The sequence below is a fragment of the Scomber japonicus genome, chromosome 14, assembly GCF_027409825.1.
Source record: "Scomber japonicus isolate fScoJap1 chromosome 14, fScoJap1.pri, whole genome shotgun sequence".
In the NCBI taxonomy this organism is placed as follows: Eukaryota; Metazoa; Chordata; class Actinopteri; order Scombriformes; family Scombridae; genus Scomber; species Scomber japonicus.
Genome location: NC_070591.1, coordinates 12,264,561 through 12,283,681, shown reverse-complemented (window position 1 = coordinate 12,283,681; position 19,121 = coordinate 12,264,561). Strand labels below are relative to the sequence as shown.

Genomic DNA, 19,121 nt, shown 5'->3' with positions numbered 1-19,121 from the left:
AAATTCACGTTAATCTTTTTTGATGTGTGGTTTCTCCTTCTTATGATTTCCTGTCAACACAATAGTAGCTCATGAGTGCGGTGTTTTGTTTTGCTTTGGCTGTTGACTTTCACAAACTGGATGTCGGCACGTCCTTGAATGCACCACAAAAGAGAGTTTTCAGACTGGCTCCTGCTTGTAAACGCAATACCACAAGATGTGAACACTGAAAAAAAATCAAGGTGATGAAATGTGCACTGTGAAGGATCATTCATCAAGTACATTTCAAATACCCGCATGTTGATTTTCAAAGCGCACTGAAATATCTTTACTGTCACAAAAATAATGTATAGTATGGTAGTTATTGGATAGTCAATATATCCTGTAACCCCCTTAAAAGTAAGCCATCATCCCCTTTGTGTGACTGTTACAAATAATTTGAGAGATTACTATCAAGCTCTGAGCTAAAGCGATAAAACAAAAGGTAAAGTAGTTTTTTTTTCTCCTGAAAGCAGCTATATGATTTTAAACTTAGATAAACTGCAGAGCATGCCATGAATTACTTTACACTTCAACTGACCATGGCAGCTTGACCTCATTCATAATGGCCTAGATGATTAATCCATTAGTACACTCGTCAAATGTGGACAAACCACTGTTGGAAATGAATATAAAAAGATTATATTTCCATAGTAATAAGACAGGTTTGTATCTGTTCAGAACTACACAGTGAATCATATTTTCATAAAATCCCAGCTGTGAGTTGTGATACATCTCCTTAATGCTCCTAATAAAAAATACAGACCAGCATGTCGCAATCTGAATTTAACACGTCTGACTCATCAGTAACTGTGTAACTGTAGATGTTGTTTACAAAGCTTTTGAGTCTGTCTCTGCCGGTGCGGCTGGTGTAGAAACAGCTCATGAATGCAGCCTTTCAGCCAGGTAACTGTGTTAAGTTGTCAAGCGTCGTTCCTGTGTCTGCAGGTAAAGGCTTGTTGCCGTTTCTGAAAAAGGGCTTGTGTAACTCAAGTGACGTCAGAAAATCATTGTTACACCGCTGCTACATGACAGCAGCAAAGTGAGGATTATACTGCTTGTGATGACTGTGATTGATGTTTCCAGGTTTTCTTTCCCTGAAATGACTTCTTGGAAAAGTGAACACCTACTTAAACAGCGTCACTGCTGACAGCTGCTTTACACTTTTTTTTACAAAGGTGTTACATTTTTTAAAATGCAGCTACTTTCATGTTAATGAAAACTGAAAATACAAAGAACAGGAGACAGCTTGTTGTTTTTTTTTGTTTATGTGTATAGATATTATTTATTGTATATACTGTATTTCAAATCAACCCCTTCCTCCTTACGTTCCCTAAAAATATAATATATGAGCACATAAACAAGAAAAAACACATAGAAGGATAAAAGTATTCATTGGCCTATTTTGTTGTGGGAATGATTATTATTTATAATCACCATGGCATAATGCTGTGTAGCTTTTCAGAATGATTAAAGTCCCTATGATTGGGCTCATTGGCCAACTCAATCCCATCAAGTGTAACTAGAGCGTGATCTATTAGAATACATATGTTTTATTGATGTATAGGCTTCGTGTTTATCCTGGCATTCATTTATTTATAGGTCGATGCTGAGATTTTTTTTTTCCCTCCAGTAATGAATAGGATAAGCCTTGAAGCTTATCCACTGCTCCCTTTCATCTCGCCCTCTCTCTCTCTCGCTCTCTCTCTCTCTCTCAAAAAGCCAAATTGAAATACTGTATTTTTTTAAAGCCCCAGTCCTACTGAGTTGTTGCTGCAGTCTGTCAGTATCAATGATGTGGAAGCGTTTGAAGGTTATCCCGTTTTAGCAAATCCTCCACATTATGTAACTTTGACTGTTTTACATTTGGCACTCTCAGAACAACAGGGTGTGTATTTGGGACAGTCCCTCCGCGTGCTCCCAGCATTTCTTTGTGAAATGGGATTTATTTTTTTATTTCCTTTCTTGGAACAATAACCATTAAGAGCTACTTGCCAACACTTGGGCACAGGCGAAAGCTTATGTGACATGTTCACTTGTCAGATATTTAGAGCCTGTATTGTGTTGTCATGTATTTGTTTTATTTTTGTCTTGACAGCAAAGCAGCACTGCGAGTTATTGCAGATGAAATGCACACAGAGAGATATTGTGCCTTGTTGGACTTGAGCCAACACCAAAGAGTGTTTTTTTTTCTTGTATAATTACACTGTGCTTGTGGTTTTGTGTGTGTGTGTGTGTGTGTGTGTGTGTGTGTGTGTGTGTGTGTGTGTGTGTGTAGCTACATACTGAAATACTGGGTGATATTATTAAGTTCTCCTGGATCAGAGGTCATTGCATTCCTTAGTGTGTGTGTCAGTCAGTGGATCTGGGTTAAGATTAAACCCAGCCATGTCTCGAATGTGATGTGTGTTAATAAGTACTTAACAGGCGACGCTACCATCATGAGGCGATCACAAGACATGGACAAAATGAAAGAAAGAGAAGAGGAGGGAGGAATGAAAGAAAGAAAGAAAGAAAAAAAAATATTTGCAAGCAATTATTTTCTCAACATAATTACAGCTTATTTTGACAATAAATTAAGTTTGTAAAAGTTCTCTTGTAAAACATGTAACACTGTGAGCACGTACCATAATTTCCTACTTACTTTGCAAATGGAAAGCTTGAGTCGACAGCCTTTATGAGTTTGCGCAGTGGTAAAGTACACACATTCACACCCCTGTCGAAACACACACACCCCAATGAATCCGATGAGAATGATTTCATAATCCGTCGCAATAATAAACTTCTTTGAACAGTTTAATTGGCTCTTCCTGGAACGGCACGGCTTCGCTTCATTTGATCTGATGAAAGAGTAATGTTGCCTCTCCCCAGGGTGAACATGCACAACGGCACACAAATAATGAATTAAGAACACTACCCTTTTTTTCTATTTTTTTTCTCCAAATGACTGCCATAATAAAGCAGGAAAATTCATACTGATCTTAACACCAGTTTCCTCTAAATTGCTTTCATGTTTACTTGCTTACGTATTTAATTTTCAGAGCTTGTTTTTAAAGTGAAAATAATCCTGATTCCTGGAAGGGTAATGGATTGAGGTCACATGGAAATTGATTGTCATCTGAAAGCGCCATTGTTGTTAGAAACATTTGGAAAGGCTCCAAAAATATTCCTCGTGTGATTCTGTGAAAAGTCACACTTATTGTACAGTGTTCAGGAAATGCTGCTACTTTGAATAGCTTGTATGGCAAAGAGTGAAATTTGATATGAAGGCATCTGGTGTATGTAAAAAGAAAAGCGAGGTAGGCTATGCAAAAAAGGAAAAGGAATATGTAAAATTGAAACTGACAAAGTCATGATGGTTTTGGAGAATGTCCTCTTTCTCCAGCTGAGGAATATTAACAATGACAGTCTGAATAGAGAGTCTGTATACAGCAACAGTATGGTCACAGAAATGAGCTCATTACTGGCAAATGCATTATGTATGTGCACACACATACACACATTTGTCTTAATATTGCTATGGTGAGACTGTTCCACTTACATATCCATCTGCTAATTGTAACCCGTAACATGCCTGATCCTGAAGGCAAGGAAATCAGTGTAAAACCAAAACCGTAACCTCAACCGAAATTATCCTCTGTTCAATCCCTAAAAAATCTCTTTCCGTAGTATGGCTTGGCAGAAAATCCCTTAAATACACACATACACACACACACACACACACATACATATGTACACACACACACACACACACACACACACAGAGACACATTTTAACAGAACTCATGGCTCGAAGATGCTAATAGAGCGATTTACACGATTTCATAAGTGCGAGTATTTTTAATGTCCTGGTAAACACACACTTGCTGGGATGTAGGCTTGTCTCCATGGCAACGCCAGTCAGAACGTGCCCGGCCTAGCGTTTTTGACAGGTTCTCCTGATGATGATTGATAATTACTACCTGACTTGTTGTCCCCGTCTCTACAAACATATGGCGGGAGCTGCCCTCCGCCATATATCTGCCAAAATGTTCCCTTTTCTGATAATAGCTTTTTAATGTTGCATTTTGTTGTGCATGCATAGCAATCATACTCACACACGCACACAGACGCCCCCCCCCAACCCCACCCCTTTATAATTACATTTGCTGCTGCTCACATAGTTATTACAGAAAGGAAAGAGAAATAGATAGGAGAAGCAGGAGAGTGAGAGAAAGTCAAAAAGAGGCGGAGGAAGGAGGGGGGATAGAATTGATTTCACTTTGAATTGATGTGTTCCTCACAATGCTGCTGGATTTAAATTTGACAAATTGTCAGGATTAACACAAAGAAGCAGCATTTTTACAGTATAGTCACATATTAGAATATAAACACCAGATAATAGCCAGCATGATGGGCTGTAGTTTAAAATGGCGAGCAAGACTCTTTATTCCATATCCTTGCGCGCAGTATTTTATTATAGTGTGTTTGCATGCATAAAGCTCATATTTAGATGCAATTGGAAGCAATCTTGTTATATTCACAGAGGCCATAGAGGAGGACATCAATCTATAAACATGATTTATCTACTGCACACTATCTACCAAGGCATTTGCATAGACCTTCTATTGTGGATCTTATTACCTGACTGTATGCTGAAACTGCAGACCTGAGCAGCATTTTAAACCTCATCCAGACTCAAATTAAAGATTAAAGAAGTGAATTAGTATTCCTCTTTAGGTTTTACTAAATTTTCACCTGCGAACATAACAGAATTTGGATAGTTTAAAATGGCATTTTCTCTCAATTATGAAAACATGCACGTTTAAGCTGTTTTTCAGAATGTGCATGTTGCTTTAGTGAATATTTGCATTGACGTTGTTACATTTTTTATTTCTCAAGCAGTTTACAGACCTCAATAACCTCCGCTTCCAGGAACAGGATATTATCAGCAACACTCTCTCACTCATTATGTCTTAACTTCCGCAAGCCAAATCAAATGAACCTATTAGTCCCATGTACCTGTTTTTACATGTCTGTTGTTCCATGTGGGCATGCCAACCAGTCCACCTATATCCCGCTGGTTCATACAATGTGTGATGCACCTGCAGCAGGCAAAAGCGTGGCGCTTCGTGGAAACTGAAGTCATTTCTAATACTGTTTGATTGAGGTCTGCCACAGGCTACGGCAACAGACAGGCTCTGTGAAGGAGATAATGATGCATGCACACACAGCTGTCAGTCAGCCGGCTAAGGGGAATCGTCTTTGAGGAAAATAAAAACAGACTGTAGCCGATATAATGCAGTATTTGTATAGGAAATGATGGGTTTGGGAAATAGAGTGGAACGGGATGTCAGTGCTGTTGCAACACAGAGAGGAGATCTGGTGAGAATCTCTCCAGACCAGAAAATCTCACACGGCTTCCTGTCTTTGCAGTGTCAGTGTACTTACACATTCAGACTGAACACATCCATGGGGGTCCATTACAGAGAGTGAGTTTGATTAAAAGATAGGTCCAACCAAAACATGTTTTCTCACTTATCCCTAGTGGTATCTATACAGTCAGGCAGATATTAGTTTAATTTGTTCAGTTTGTCTAAATATCCTCCTCTGAGGTTTTATCCCCCCAATACATTTGAGGTCAATTTAGATTGTAGTGTACACATCAATGAAAAATGACTCCTTGTTACTCTGAACCCACAGAACACGTTTCTTAGGGATGTTATCTTATAGAGAGTAGTTCCAATGATAACTTCTGATCACATGTTTATCTGTTTAAAGCCGCACCAGTCAATATTTTCATATCAACAATGACAGCATTTTGGCATCTTTTTAGCTCGTTATTCTAGTTTTATTCTTTTTGTTTACTCTAACTCCCCTCATCACTGTTGTTTTTCGGCAAAAAAGCGGTTAGCCACTAAACATAGTGGAGCATTTATCTACTAAAGATATTCTGGAGACCAAAACAGAGTTCAAAGGAGAGGAAATATTGGATATATAACACATTGGTTGTGTAACTACAACCATGACTCCAAATGAAACATAATGTTATTCTCTGTCTGCTGAATGTGTAAATAGGGAATTTGTTGTTTTGTAACGTGCTCATCGTAACAGCTTTATGAGATGATATGTCATTGTTGTGTTTGCTCCCATGTGGCCGATCAAAATCAATTAACTCAGGCTGTGAATGACACAAAATTCCACCAAGTCCTCCAGATTAAATGACCACATACCCTCCAGAACAACCCACGGGAGTGTTTGGTAATATGGCTAATAATGTGTTGTGGTGTGACAACTCTGTAGTTAAGCTCTGGTTAGGTTTAGGCACAAAGAACAACTTGGTTAGGATTAAGGAAAGATCATTGTTTGGGTTAAAATGATCACTTTCATCACCATGGCAACAGTAAACACCGCATCAATAGCAGTTACCTTTTTTTAAATAACTGGCATGACTCACAGTTGGAAACTAAGTCCCCTTTTTGCAAATTAGGAAACTCTTCACATCTGAATAGGGAAATTTGCCACCTTATATAGACATCATCTAAATTGCGTCACGTCTCTGGGTCATAATTACTACAGCTGCTAGATAGTGTCTGTCTCTCAAGCGTAACTATACAGTTGGTCATTTTGGCTGTCTGAATTTACAACTTAATGTGTTGTTTTTCTTGGGAGGACAGGTTTCCAAATAATGTTCACCTCCATTTTGTGGTAGAGGCATTAAATCGCTGATAGATATCTCAAAACTTAAATTAGATCATGACACTCCAATATATACCGATATGTGTGAGAAGTGTGAAACAGTTTTATGGCTTTTTGTAATTCGGAAGAAATGACTCTTTGAAAGAGACGCTGAAGCGATGAGCCAAGGTTTTGTGGTTAGAGAGTTCGCCCTGTTTACAAGAAGATGCTGAAGACCTGTAGATGAGTCGGCTGCACCTCAGGGGACTGTTGTTAGAGCTCTTAGTAACAAGCCAGACTAATCCCTGCCTTTTACTCGGGCGCAGGGCTGTAATAGCCTTGTACTACAGTGATTTTCAGTGTGTCAGTAGTCAGGACCTGAGCTCCTGATACAGGTGCTCCTACAAACACAACTGTTCACTGTCTCTGAGCACAGGTGAAAAATTTAAATTGTCGCCTTCGCTGCTCAGTGGCATTCTGTTTACTGTTATTTTCTCTCTCCGTCTGTCTCTCTCTCTTTTTCTTTCTCTGTTACCACACTCTCTTCTTTCCACCTTCTTTCTCTTCCTCTGTTATATTGGAAAGTGGGTTGTTGTTGTTGAAGACCTTGCAAAACCTGGACCCATTTGTGTAATAACAGGTAACCAGTATCCATTGTCATGCTTTAGAAGGAGCCAAATGCATTCCTCATTAAATTCAGAATAGCTCACAGCCACGGCAGTATGAAAATATCATCTTATGTTGCGGTTGCATTAACGGGTGGAAACAAGCAAGAAAACAACACCAGTGACAAAAATATTTTAATATTACTGATACTAAATCCCCCTGAGGTTGACCTCATATGAAACACAGCATGCTCACACTCTGCTGTGAAATGTTTTGCAGTTCATCAATGATGATCTCCTTCTGTATGATTATGAGAAATTAATTAACACTTGTATCATCTATCAACCTACGGAGGTTTTGATGATTAATAAAAATACAGTGTACTCCGTCCACCCACTCCCTCTTTCTCACTCTGTCTCACTCTGTGGGCACATTGTGTAATTTTTGATGATTGCGGTGATAGAGATGCTTGAAGTATTACTGTTCATTAAATTTTTTTGTGCTGTCAGTGTATCTCAAATGACTCTGCGAAGGAACATGCCTCGAGCACGGGAACAGAGGAATAACTCTGCTGTCAGATGTGACAAAGTGAGAATTATGAGAACATCAAAAAAATGCCAGATATTCATATGTGAAATGCAACGGTGGCTACAGTCAGCAACAAAATGATGAAAAGTAGAGAGCACTTAATACTCACTGCTTTACATATGTAAAATCAAGGTTGTAGTGAGGAGGGCACAGAGAAATCAGCGGATATTCAATCGGACCAATGAATGGATACAATGCTCATTTCCATAGACTTATATTAACATAGAGCAAAGAATAATGACATTGGACCTTGTGCCTTCTATACATAATAAAATAACTACAAATGTGCTCTGTAGAATATAAACATATAAAGCAAAAGTATAAATAATGGTTATGACAGTCTTTATGTGGCCTGGCAGGTGAAAACCAGGAGGAAAAAAAGTCCACTGAGAAATGCTGCTCATGACAGTTAAAGGAAAATTCTGTTGTTTTTCAAGCTAATCCATTTTAAGTAATGGGTTATGGTAACATTGCACTCACCGGGTCCATTATAGAGATTTGGGAAACTAGCAAAACAACATATATCAAGGGAAGCTTGTATCTGAGTCAGACTGAAACAGAAATGAGGGATTAGCTATTTTCCTAACTGTATAGGGATCTACTTATGGGGAAAAAACGATGATTTGTGTAAAATTTATGAACGATTGAAGGTTATTAAATCTTTACAAGGGGCTGCTGAACCAGTATACTTTTTGTTGCATGTCCTAAATCTCTACAACAGAGGTTCAGCTACGATTATGAGAATAAAACCACGCAAGAACATCAAATACTAGAATTTCTCTTTAACATTGCTAAGAGTGAACGTTATTAATGCCAGTGTAGATGATAATGTGGGTGTTTTTTAACAGTAACTCATTTCATACCAGTAATTAAGTAAGTTAAGATGCTGGTTAGCCAATCTGAGAGACTTTATGTTCATATATGAACACATCAATAGAGAAATGTACTCAGGGGTTTCATCATATAGAGCCTGATGTGCAATAACCAACATTCTGTATTAAACTCTAAACTCTACATCATTCTATCTATTTGTTTTGAAATGAGCAAGAAACATTGAGTCAACCATGTTTCCAAACAGAAGAGAAACACTGAAACTGTGGTCAGAAACAAGCCGTCCTTGAGCAGAAATTCTTGAAATCTCTCCAACCCCTGAGATCTTTGATGTATAGTGAAGACGCGCCGTCGCCTGTCACTGCTGGCTGAGGAATCAGTCATCACTGCCTTTTTTATATTCTCTCTGGTACAGTTGCCTTGCTGCTTTGGAGCCTCCCTTGTCACATCCCTGCGCCTCCAGTGGAGTTAAAATGTTCCACCAAAGTGTAATATCACTTCACTGATCACACATTTAATGCTCCGCTGCTCTACAGATTAAAGTCTGTGTCTCAGGAGTTGAATCAGAGGGTGGTTTGTATCGTGATTTGTCATGTTTTATGCATTGTTTGTTCAGTTTTATTTATTTTTGCTCATGTTTTTGCATCCTGATAGGTGCTATTATTGTTACTTATGAATCATTTTCTGAATCTGTTGAATCATATTCTAGTCTGTCTTTTCTGTTTAATTAGTTAGAAAAAACTCTGCCTCTGATCTCCATCTAATAACTGCAGCATTACTGCTTCATTATGGTGATTTTTTTAACATGCATGTAAATGCATCTGCCCGGTGCATTTAAATAGAGTCTGTCATGGTGCGTTATGTTTTATGACTTGCTGTAAATTTCCAGTGCACTGCTGTAACCCTGTATGCCAGACTTGAGTGACCTTCTTTGTCTTTGCATGGGCGTGCTCACAGGTACAGTTTCATTTACAAACCCATCCCAGGGGAGGATTCCTCCCTCCACCTGTGCAGATATCTGTCTTGACGCCGTGCTCTTTGTGGCCTGAGCTCGCTGAATGTTTTACAGATGACTCCACAGCACGTTTGGCTAAAAATCCTTGAAATCCTCTGCCCCTCACTATGTAACTCATTAAACAGTGGCTTCAAATTCAAATTGACTTAGTCGATCTCTCTTGGAGAATTTACATTGATTAAAATGGAGCTGAAATGTAACTCTACTTATCAATGTCCCTGTGCAGTTTAACTGTCTACTACATATTGGCATTAAAGACCTATTGGCATTTATTGACAGTAATTTTATCTAGTATTTTTTTAACATTAGTAATGTTATTATTTATTTATTTATATATATTTTTATATATTTATATATTTTTTTAATTTCTTATTTACTTTTTGATGTGTCACTAGAATGTAATGTCAGCAAGACTTAACTTGTTGATATAGACGCTAAATTAAAATGACAAAACTGTATTGTATTCCACTGTGTTCTCTTGGGGGACATACTGTACTGTACAGACAAGGTCATGTATTGCGACATGAATGTTACCTTTGGCAATGAGCTATGCTGATAATTGCTGAGTGGGTGTCAGGCCTTTAGTGAATTTGCAACCAAGTGAGGGGACAAAATATGTCAAAACATGTTTTTCACCTACCACTGCTTGTTGTAGTCATGCCTCACTCATCCTCCTCCTCCTTCACCTCTTTGTTTGAACTTAGATCTCATTATGTGGAGAAAAAGTTGAAGTTAAATTGCAGAATTAAGAGTTTGAGTTAAGACATGAGTGGGAGTTTTGTTTCATAAAAATGCAGATGAGCAGATTCTTCTCCAGTCAGTCAGTGTCTGTTTGTCTGGGAAAGTCTTTAATGTCGCTTTAACAGTTCATTTATACATAATTGACTAAATGTTATTCATTGAGCTCTCTCTAGTTTTTATGGCCTGTTAGACCAGAGTTGTGTTCTTTGTCATGAGTAATTATTACATTGTAGCAACTTGTATGAATGATTTATGTCAGTATGACCTTTATGAATGCTCATAAAATGAATAATCAACATTTATAACTCCTTGATTGCACATTTCCAAAATATGATTAATAAAGATTGCAAAATAACGGTCCCTGGGCTCTCCACAGTTGGCTTAGTTCACCTTTTAGTTTAGCAAAACTTTTTATCTCTACAACTATAGTTATCTCTACACTATAATTTAGTAAGAGTCCATCCAATGGTTATTGAGACATTTCAGTCTGGATTAAAGTGGTGGACTGACCCCTTCATCCACAATGCTAGCCTGGCTAAAAATAGGTATAAAAATAGGTAACCACTGCACACAGTTGTGAGTTGTGATAGATTATATCAAATGTTAATCTACTAAAGTACAATCACATATTTTTTTAGATCCCTAAGCTTCTAATTTTGGTTTCATCATTTGTCCATCTACTTTAAAGAGATTTCAGAAAGCACTCTACTCTAAAAGAGATAATCATTTAGTGAACACATGTAGGTATCGAGCTTTTTTTCCAGTCAATTTTGTGAGTGTTATCAACTGAGGCATCCATCAGCTGAATTCTCCAGTCAGCTTGATATGTCTCTCCATTCCCAGCAGCCCTTCAATCAATCAGTCCATTTTGTTGTGGTTCCCCGTGGCTCTGCTCTGTTGATGCATAGAACCGTCAGAACCCTTCCCGAGCTGTCACTAATGAGTTTTTCATTATCATTGACATCAATTGAATGGCAATGTAACAGTGGTATTAGGGCCGTGTTTAATTGAATCTGAGGGGGGAGAAATATTAGACAAAGCTGTGTTGTAAGGCCGTTAAGAGCTCAGAGCGGCTGATCAAGTTGTCAGGTTGAGCATCTCGTCGTTGAAGTCATCATGACTTCCATGGCTCAGGGGTTGTGCTCTGTGACAAGACATGATGGATTCACACCCGGGGGGAATACCCCTTACCTGTGTTTGTGTGTGTGTGTGTGTGTGTGCGTGTGTGCGTGTGTGTGTGTGTGTGTGCATGGCCTTATCTCCCTCCAAGAAGCCGTGATCCAGAATGCTATTCACCACTGTTGAGCATTACAAGCAGTGTGTATCTGTGACTGTTGTGTTTATTTATGGTGTGTGTGTGTGTGTGTGTGTGTGTGTGTGTGTGTGTGGCTATCATTGTGAGAACCAAGTTGAGTTTTATACCTGGAATGTGAGGACATTTTGGCCAGTCCTCACTTTCTGATCCACCTTCAAACTTGTTTTTAAGGTGAAGGTTAGCAATGGGTTTTGGATTAGGGTTAACTTTTAGTTGTGATGGTTAAGGTTAGGGTAGGGAATGCATTATGTCAATGAATGTCCTCACTAAGATAGCTACAAACAAGCGTGTGTGTGTGTGTGCCTTCTGGGGTTTGTGAGGGACCAGCGAAGAGTCATCTGGTCACTTCAAGACACATCACTGCGTCATGTCAGATAAGCAGAAAGCCACAGACGCAGAAATAAGCAACTGAATGTGAAGTAAAAATGGGCCTTGGTAGCTTGGTCAGCAGCTCTTTTTGGTGTAAGACTGTAATGTCTGTTTTCAGCATGTTGAGGGAAGTATCATGTATACTTCAATGGTCTCCTTCTTTCCTAGAGCAGTGACAAAAAACACTTAATGCCCACAGAATGGTAAAAATATCACATCTCCCAGGGTGCTGTAAAATCATTATCTTGTGATGTTTGCTTTGTGTTTTACAGACTATAAATGTCTGCGTTTCCATTCTAGAAAATCAATCTGCACAGTCAGTCCACATTTGATTTTCTTTGTGTTATTCTTATGTAACTCTGCTACAAGGAGAGCAGATCAGCAGTTCTGCAGCAGAGGAAGATTGCCAGCACTTGACCTTATGTGCCTGTCTGTGTATGTATACAAAAATACATAAATGCCCCATCTGACCCCAGTTTAACATTTAGCCAGGTTGTCCTTTATCCAATAAGTCAATGAAGTTAAACTCGCTCACTGTTGTGTCAACATATGTTATGCAGCAGTGTTTTGCTGTAATTGCACCATTTTCTTACACAGCAGTATTTGACCTGATGAAAAATGTAAACAGACAGGCAGGTTATGTAACTCAGTGTAGGGTGTCAGGGGGGTTAGTGATGGGACTAAAAACAGAACCGTACTGAGAGTGTGACCTCACTCAGACCTACGCGACGTTTGTTTAATTCAGTGTCACATGTTGGAGGATAAATCTCCTACATATCAACCCTGCAAATATAAGTTCATCAGTCACATAATGTTTGTGTTTTGTATAACTCCCTTGGGGGGAGGGTCTCAGAGTACAGCCCTTAGCATTGAAAGGATCCAGCTGAGGTGGTTTTGACACCTGATACCTCCTGGTCGCCTCCCTCTGGAGATGTTCTGGGCACATCCAACTTGTAGGAGACCCCGGGGCAGACTCAAAACACACTGGAGGGACTACATATCTCCTCTGGCCTGGGAATGCCTTGTGATCCCGGAGGAGGAGCAGGAGGGCGTTACCAGGGTGAAGGAAGTCTTGAGTTTCCTTACATAGCCTAATGCCACCGCGACCCAGTCCCAGATAAGCAGCGGAAAATGGATGGATAGATGGATTACTGCATACATGTTTTTTTTAAAAGCACTATTTATGCCAAACATGTGTGATCTGTTTATTTCTCTTAGGGCTTTTTTTTTAATCTTCTTTAGTAGCACTTTTATTGAATTTTTTTAACCAACTATTTATTGCCTGTGTTTTGTATAATTGCATATCCATCACAGGATAAACATTGCAAATTAGCTCAGGCTATAAATGTTACAATATGTGGCATTAGTCTATTCATTGGATATTCAGAGCTTCAAAAATAAACACAAGTAAATAAATAAGTAAATAAAATGGTTTATGTAATTTTGTAGCATTAATGAGTAAGTGGCGGCATAAAAGAGGCAGAGTGAGAAGCAGAATGAGAAAACACTGAGGAAAAAGGAAAAAAAAAACACACCCAGTGCTTTCTAAGTAAAGATTACAGTGCTGAAAACTTGTTTTGTCAGTGCCAAAGGGATGACAAATGCATAACAAATGCCCTTGGAATTTTCCCTATGCGGTTTCTCCCCGGTGCAACGGTTGTGAAAATAACAACATGAAGTGATACGTAGGTTGCTGAGTCGTGATCATTTTAACCTTTTTAATGACTGCCTCTTAGTTTTATTCAGCTCTGGTGTTATTGTAACATTTTCTTGATGGGAATTTGATCTGACGAAAATAATCACAGAGTCCTTTTGGCAGAGAGCAACCTTGGATGTGATTTAATTGTCATTGCAGATGGAAAGAAAGAATGTTGACGCTGTGAAATACGTGACTGAACTTGGATCATTTGAAGTTTCTCTCTTTTTCTTCCTTCTCTCTCTCTCTCTCTCTCTCTCTCTCTCTCTCTCTCTCTCTCTCTCTCTCTCTCTCTCTCTCTCTCTCTCTCTCTCTCTCTCTCTCTCTCTCTTTCTCCTTTGAGCTTATCTCTGTTTGTGTTGCTGCGTGGAGGCAAGGCACTCTGCCAAGAAGTTACATTACAGTCGCGGGTTGACATAAACGTGGGTGTACAAAGGACTTGGAGGGCTTAAATACTTTATTGTGTGTGTAATGTGAACTGAGCAATTATATCTGCCAGCCTTTCAAACAAAGAGCTCCTATCAGGCAGGTTCATGTGTTTTTAATTAACAGTGTTCAGCTTTAAGACATGAGCAGTCTAACCAGAGGGAAACCTAAAATAGAGAGATGATGATCAGTACATCTGAGGTGCTATAGTATAATTTAATTCTTTATGATGCAGATGCTAATGATAAGATGACAACTGTGGCAATCCTGCTGTGAAAAACATGAGAAGATAGAGTCATGAGTTCTGAGTTTTGTGTAGCATCTGTATCAAATACTTCTCTTTGCAGAATATGTTTTTAAAATTTTCTTCCTTTTTGTGGCTTTTTGGGTTAACCAGCATCGGTTATTTATAGTATTAAACTAAATGCTTGACTGTTACAATCCCCTCATCTTCAAACTTAAAAATACATCTGTCTGAATTTGAATATAGTTTCTTTTTTAGGCGGAGAGGGAACTTGAGGATGATGTTTACTAGCACATTGGAGCAATTTGGCAGCCAGTTACCCCATTCAGCACCGTGTTGCACTAATCCAGTTTAGAAATAATTAGCTACAGGCTAGCAGGCCTGTGAAATTCCTTTCCCTGATTGTAAATGTTCCTGTCATAGCCTTTGTCCTGTTCAGCTCAAAGCCAATGTGATCAAAGAGGAAATGTATTTTTGTCTGGAAATGCTATGATACCGCCTGTATTTCTGTTCTGAAAAGCCTGTGAAAGATGAAAACTCAAATAGCTTCAGACTAAAAATGTCAGCAAATAAAAAGTAGGGTTTTTTTCCAATGTGTATTGATATTCTCATTGTCACAGTTTTAATCATTTATCTTCTGTCTTCCTTTCCCTTAGCTCCTAACTTGAAGGGGCGACCTCGGAAGAAAAAGCTGTCCATCTCTCAGAGGAGGGACTCCCCAGGTCAGGCTCAGGGTCAAGGGTCATCAGGGTCAAGCCAGGCATCAACAGCAGTGGCCGCACAGGACCCCTGCAGCCCAGAGAGCAAAAGTCCCAAGGTAGCACTCACGTAAATGTTTATCAGAGAAATCAAGTATATTGTGGATATTATATACTGTGTTTTAAAGTTAAATGACTTGTGAAAGTTATTTAAAAAGTCACTTTGAATCAGTTTTTCTTACTATATTTTCAAGCTAGTAAATTTAATATAGATTGCACACAAGGTCAAACTATTAAACAGTTTTTTATTTGACTGATTATTTGACAGATCAGTCATCGTAGTAATAGTTACTAAGCAGCACTCTCTTTGTCTGTGGCTTTGTTCCTTCAACCACATAAGAGTCATTTAGTCATTTAAAGTACAACATGATCCCACAGTGGAACAACAGGCAGTATTCTCGAATATTCATTGAACTACTGCCAAGATAATGTTAGCTCAAGAGGAGAATTGAAGGCTACTTTGTGAAATTATCACAGCTTGTTGGCAGATTTTTGTCATGCATTTCAGTTAAGAACTGAACATTTTCAGCGATGACTTCCAGTGGATTTTGAAATATTTTGCATTATTAATGCCACTCTTCTGTATTTTTCAGTGCTTCTTTTTATCCAGCGCCTGTCTGACATTGATTGTAATATTCAAAGTGAAGGAAGTATCTACCCTAAAAGCCTTCCACAGCTGTTATTCCTATGACCTTGGACAGTTAAATCAATATTAGCAATTCTCTCTTGAAGCTAGAGTCAAACTAATCTGTGCCTAATCTGCGATGACAAGAGGAGCTGCTCCATTGATAATCAATGAAGCTGCTTCTGTGGCCTGTAAGAATATTTGTTTGTGCTTAAGCTCAAACATATTTCATCCAAATTGTCTGACATCATTTGAATAACAGTCTGTTAAGGGTTGAACTTCCATTTAAAATTATATCCGCTGACTTTTTGCGCTCACTCCTTATAGGTCAAACCCAACTGTAAAGTGGTACCCAACGGAAAAATAATATCAGCAGCCAAACACAAGGCCAACGGCCTCAGCAAGAGATCCACCGCTGAGGAGAAGGAGAGAGGAAAGGACAAGGACAGGGAAAAGGAGGAAAGGAACGAGGAGGAGAAGAAAGAGGAGGAAACATCAGAGGAGAGCAGAGCGGAGGAGCAAGCTTTCTTAGTGGAGCTCTACAAGTACATGAAAGAAAGAGACACGCCCATAGAGAGGATCCCCTTCCTCGGCTTCAAACAGAGTGAGTAGGACAACTTATTCTCTTATTCCCTCATTGGCAAGGTTTAAACAATAGAGTGTATTAGTTTCAATAGTACAACAGTGAATTTTTTCCTTGGGTTGTTGTGCAGATTTTGGTCATAATATCACCACTAGGGAAGGTTAGAGGGCTTATAGGGGATTAAAAACCCAATAAGAGACACCTTTAGGAATAAAACTACCAAAACTTATTCAGTATTTCCATGCAAAGAGAAAAAAAAGAAACAGAAGCATATGTTTCAAATTACAGTTTAGACATCAGAGTGAAACTGCACTGTAAGTCATACCCAAGAGTCAAATAGGCAGGGAAAAACCCAGTGTGGATATTAATCAGCATGTGATCCACACGTTATCTGTAGTGCCCCCCTGTTGTGATCAGATGAGAAACTAGGAGCTACTTTTCAGTCAAGTCAAGGGCAGGTTTTGTCCTAACAATCCACTATATGACCGCTTTGGGGGGAGAAATGGAGATGGCAGCCAATTACAGCAGGCACTATGCCCAAAATCAGTAAATTACACTGCTGTTAAACTGTAAAAAAAACACATCCAATCTGTAGTAATAATAAACTAAAAGAATATTTGTCTATGTTGAGAAAAATCACATCCAGCGGTTTGTAGAAGACTCTGGAAGCTCCCTGTCAGAGCATATTTTGGCTGGCTTTTATATGAGGAGAGAATATCTTCTCACAGTTGTCAGAGGGGTTTCCTGTGAAAACCAAGAACGTCCTCTAACAGTGTTAAAAGAACATCACATGTATGGGAAACACGTCTGCTCGAGATGAAAGATTTCTAATATAGGTCGGAAGCTTAGCTTGCACTCGGTGTGCACGGGACAAGAGTGAGAGACATGCACGTAAACACCATAAAGGGCGCTGCTCTGGTCTCTTGAAACAGAAAAAGTGAGCTTGTGTTTTTGCGTTTGATCTTGAGGCAACACACGAGAGAGTGTAGGCTCTCATCTCAAACCGTGGTTCACAGATTCACTTCTTTCTCAGTCTTTATTTGGAGGATAGAAATCACATTTGCATTCATTTCAAACGAGCCAAGGAAGATTTAGTCATTCATATCAGAATGAGGCTCGGCAACATCAGTAAATTAACGACGAGCAGGAGAGGCAGACAGAGATGTGTATAGAATTTAACAGTGACAGTTTATAGTGCAGTAAAAACTCATTACACTAAACTATTACATGAAGGTAAGCTGGTCGCCTTGACTCTGCTAACCTCACTGTGGTATTTTGACAATCCTGTCATCTTGACTGCCGACATGTTGTTGCTTAAATAGGCCATTGTGGTTGAGGGAGATAGAGAGTGGGAAAGAGGAAGAGGTAGACAGGGACTGAGGGAGAATTACATACCCAACATGCTTTACTTTTAGTTGGCATTTCTCGGTTTGAGCTCGGAATAAAGTCGAGGTCCACGAGCCAACTGTTTAACATACACTACATGCTTTGAATCTCAAAACCAGACACATCATAAGCAAGGCCCTCATTAAATGGTGAAATCATGCTGTTTAAACTTCGTCCTTGGCAGCGAGCACACATCAGCACATGTAAAGAGGAGAGAAAAAAAGGAAAACACATCATAATTAATACAACAAACCCTTAGATGTAATCTGGCGCCATTTTCATATTCTTGCCTTTAAAGTCTCTACAAATGTATTAAAAGATCAAAGAACCTGCCTTCCTGTAATGGAAATTGAAATTATGTTATTTTAGTTGTGTTTGAGTAATAATCTTTTTCTGAAGTTCTCTGGAGTTTAACAAAGCAACAGATGGTTGAATGTTTTACCAGACGTACCCATGTTTTGTTGGCTGGGTAATTTCAGTATCCATTTGATTCACCTTCAAAACATAAAACCTCCTCGCTGAATACTAACATTGGCTGTTTTTGTGTATTCCAACTCATGTACTAGATGTGAGTCTTTCTGTACCTGAGCAATATTTTTGAAACTGCAATTATGGAGTCTTTACAGCAGCACAGACAAATGCAAACCTTTAAAAGTCAGTCGATCTGCCTTCACCTCTCATGGCTCATAACATATTTTAAACCCAGTCGTATTTATTTTGCTGTAGTTTAACACAGTGCCCACTTGTTTGCCTGCCTCACACTCATGTTGTATTTATATTCCACTCCAGTGGTTGTATGCATTAAACATCTCAGAGCAAAGGTGCTGATCTGAGACCAATTGGCCTCTTTAAGTCTATAATAATCAGGTGTTATTTTACACTGACTCTCTAACCTTGTTAAGTAGTGTGGTGACAGAATAGATTTAGAGCTGCAGCTAATGATTGTTTTCTTTACTGGTTAATCATCTGATTATTTGGACCCTTAAAATATCAGGAAACAGCGATTGATGTCCATCTATTGACATACAGTATTTGTATTTCTTTTTTGGTCAAGGGCTGCAGCAATTAATCGATTACTCAATCAAAAGAAAATTAATCAGCAACTATTTTGATAATTGATCATCATTTCAGTCATTTTTGAAGCAAAACATGCCAAACATGCTTATGTTCTAGCTTCACAAATATGACTATTTCCTGTTTTTCTTTGTCATGCGTGACAGTAAACACACATGTTTTAGACTGTTAGTCAGACTAAACAAGCTT

At 38.8% G+C, this 19,121-nt stretch overlaps 1 protein-coding gene across 1 annotated transcript in view; it reads left to right on the top strand.

Moving 5' to 3' along the window:
* Positions 1-19,121, top strand: part of LOC128372722 (AT-rich interactive domain-containing protein 5B-like) — a 75,137-nt gene that overhangs the window by 39,443 nt on the left and 16,573 nt on the right. Inside the window, exons 5-6 of the mRNA XM_053332860.1 lie at positions 15,163-15,323; positions 16,217-16,493. Of these exons, the coding sequence (XP_053188835.1) occupies positions 15,163-15,323; positions 16,217-16,493 (438 nt within the window). The remainder of the gene's footprint in view (positions 1-15,162; positions 15,324-16,216; positions 16,494-19,121) is intronic.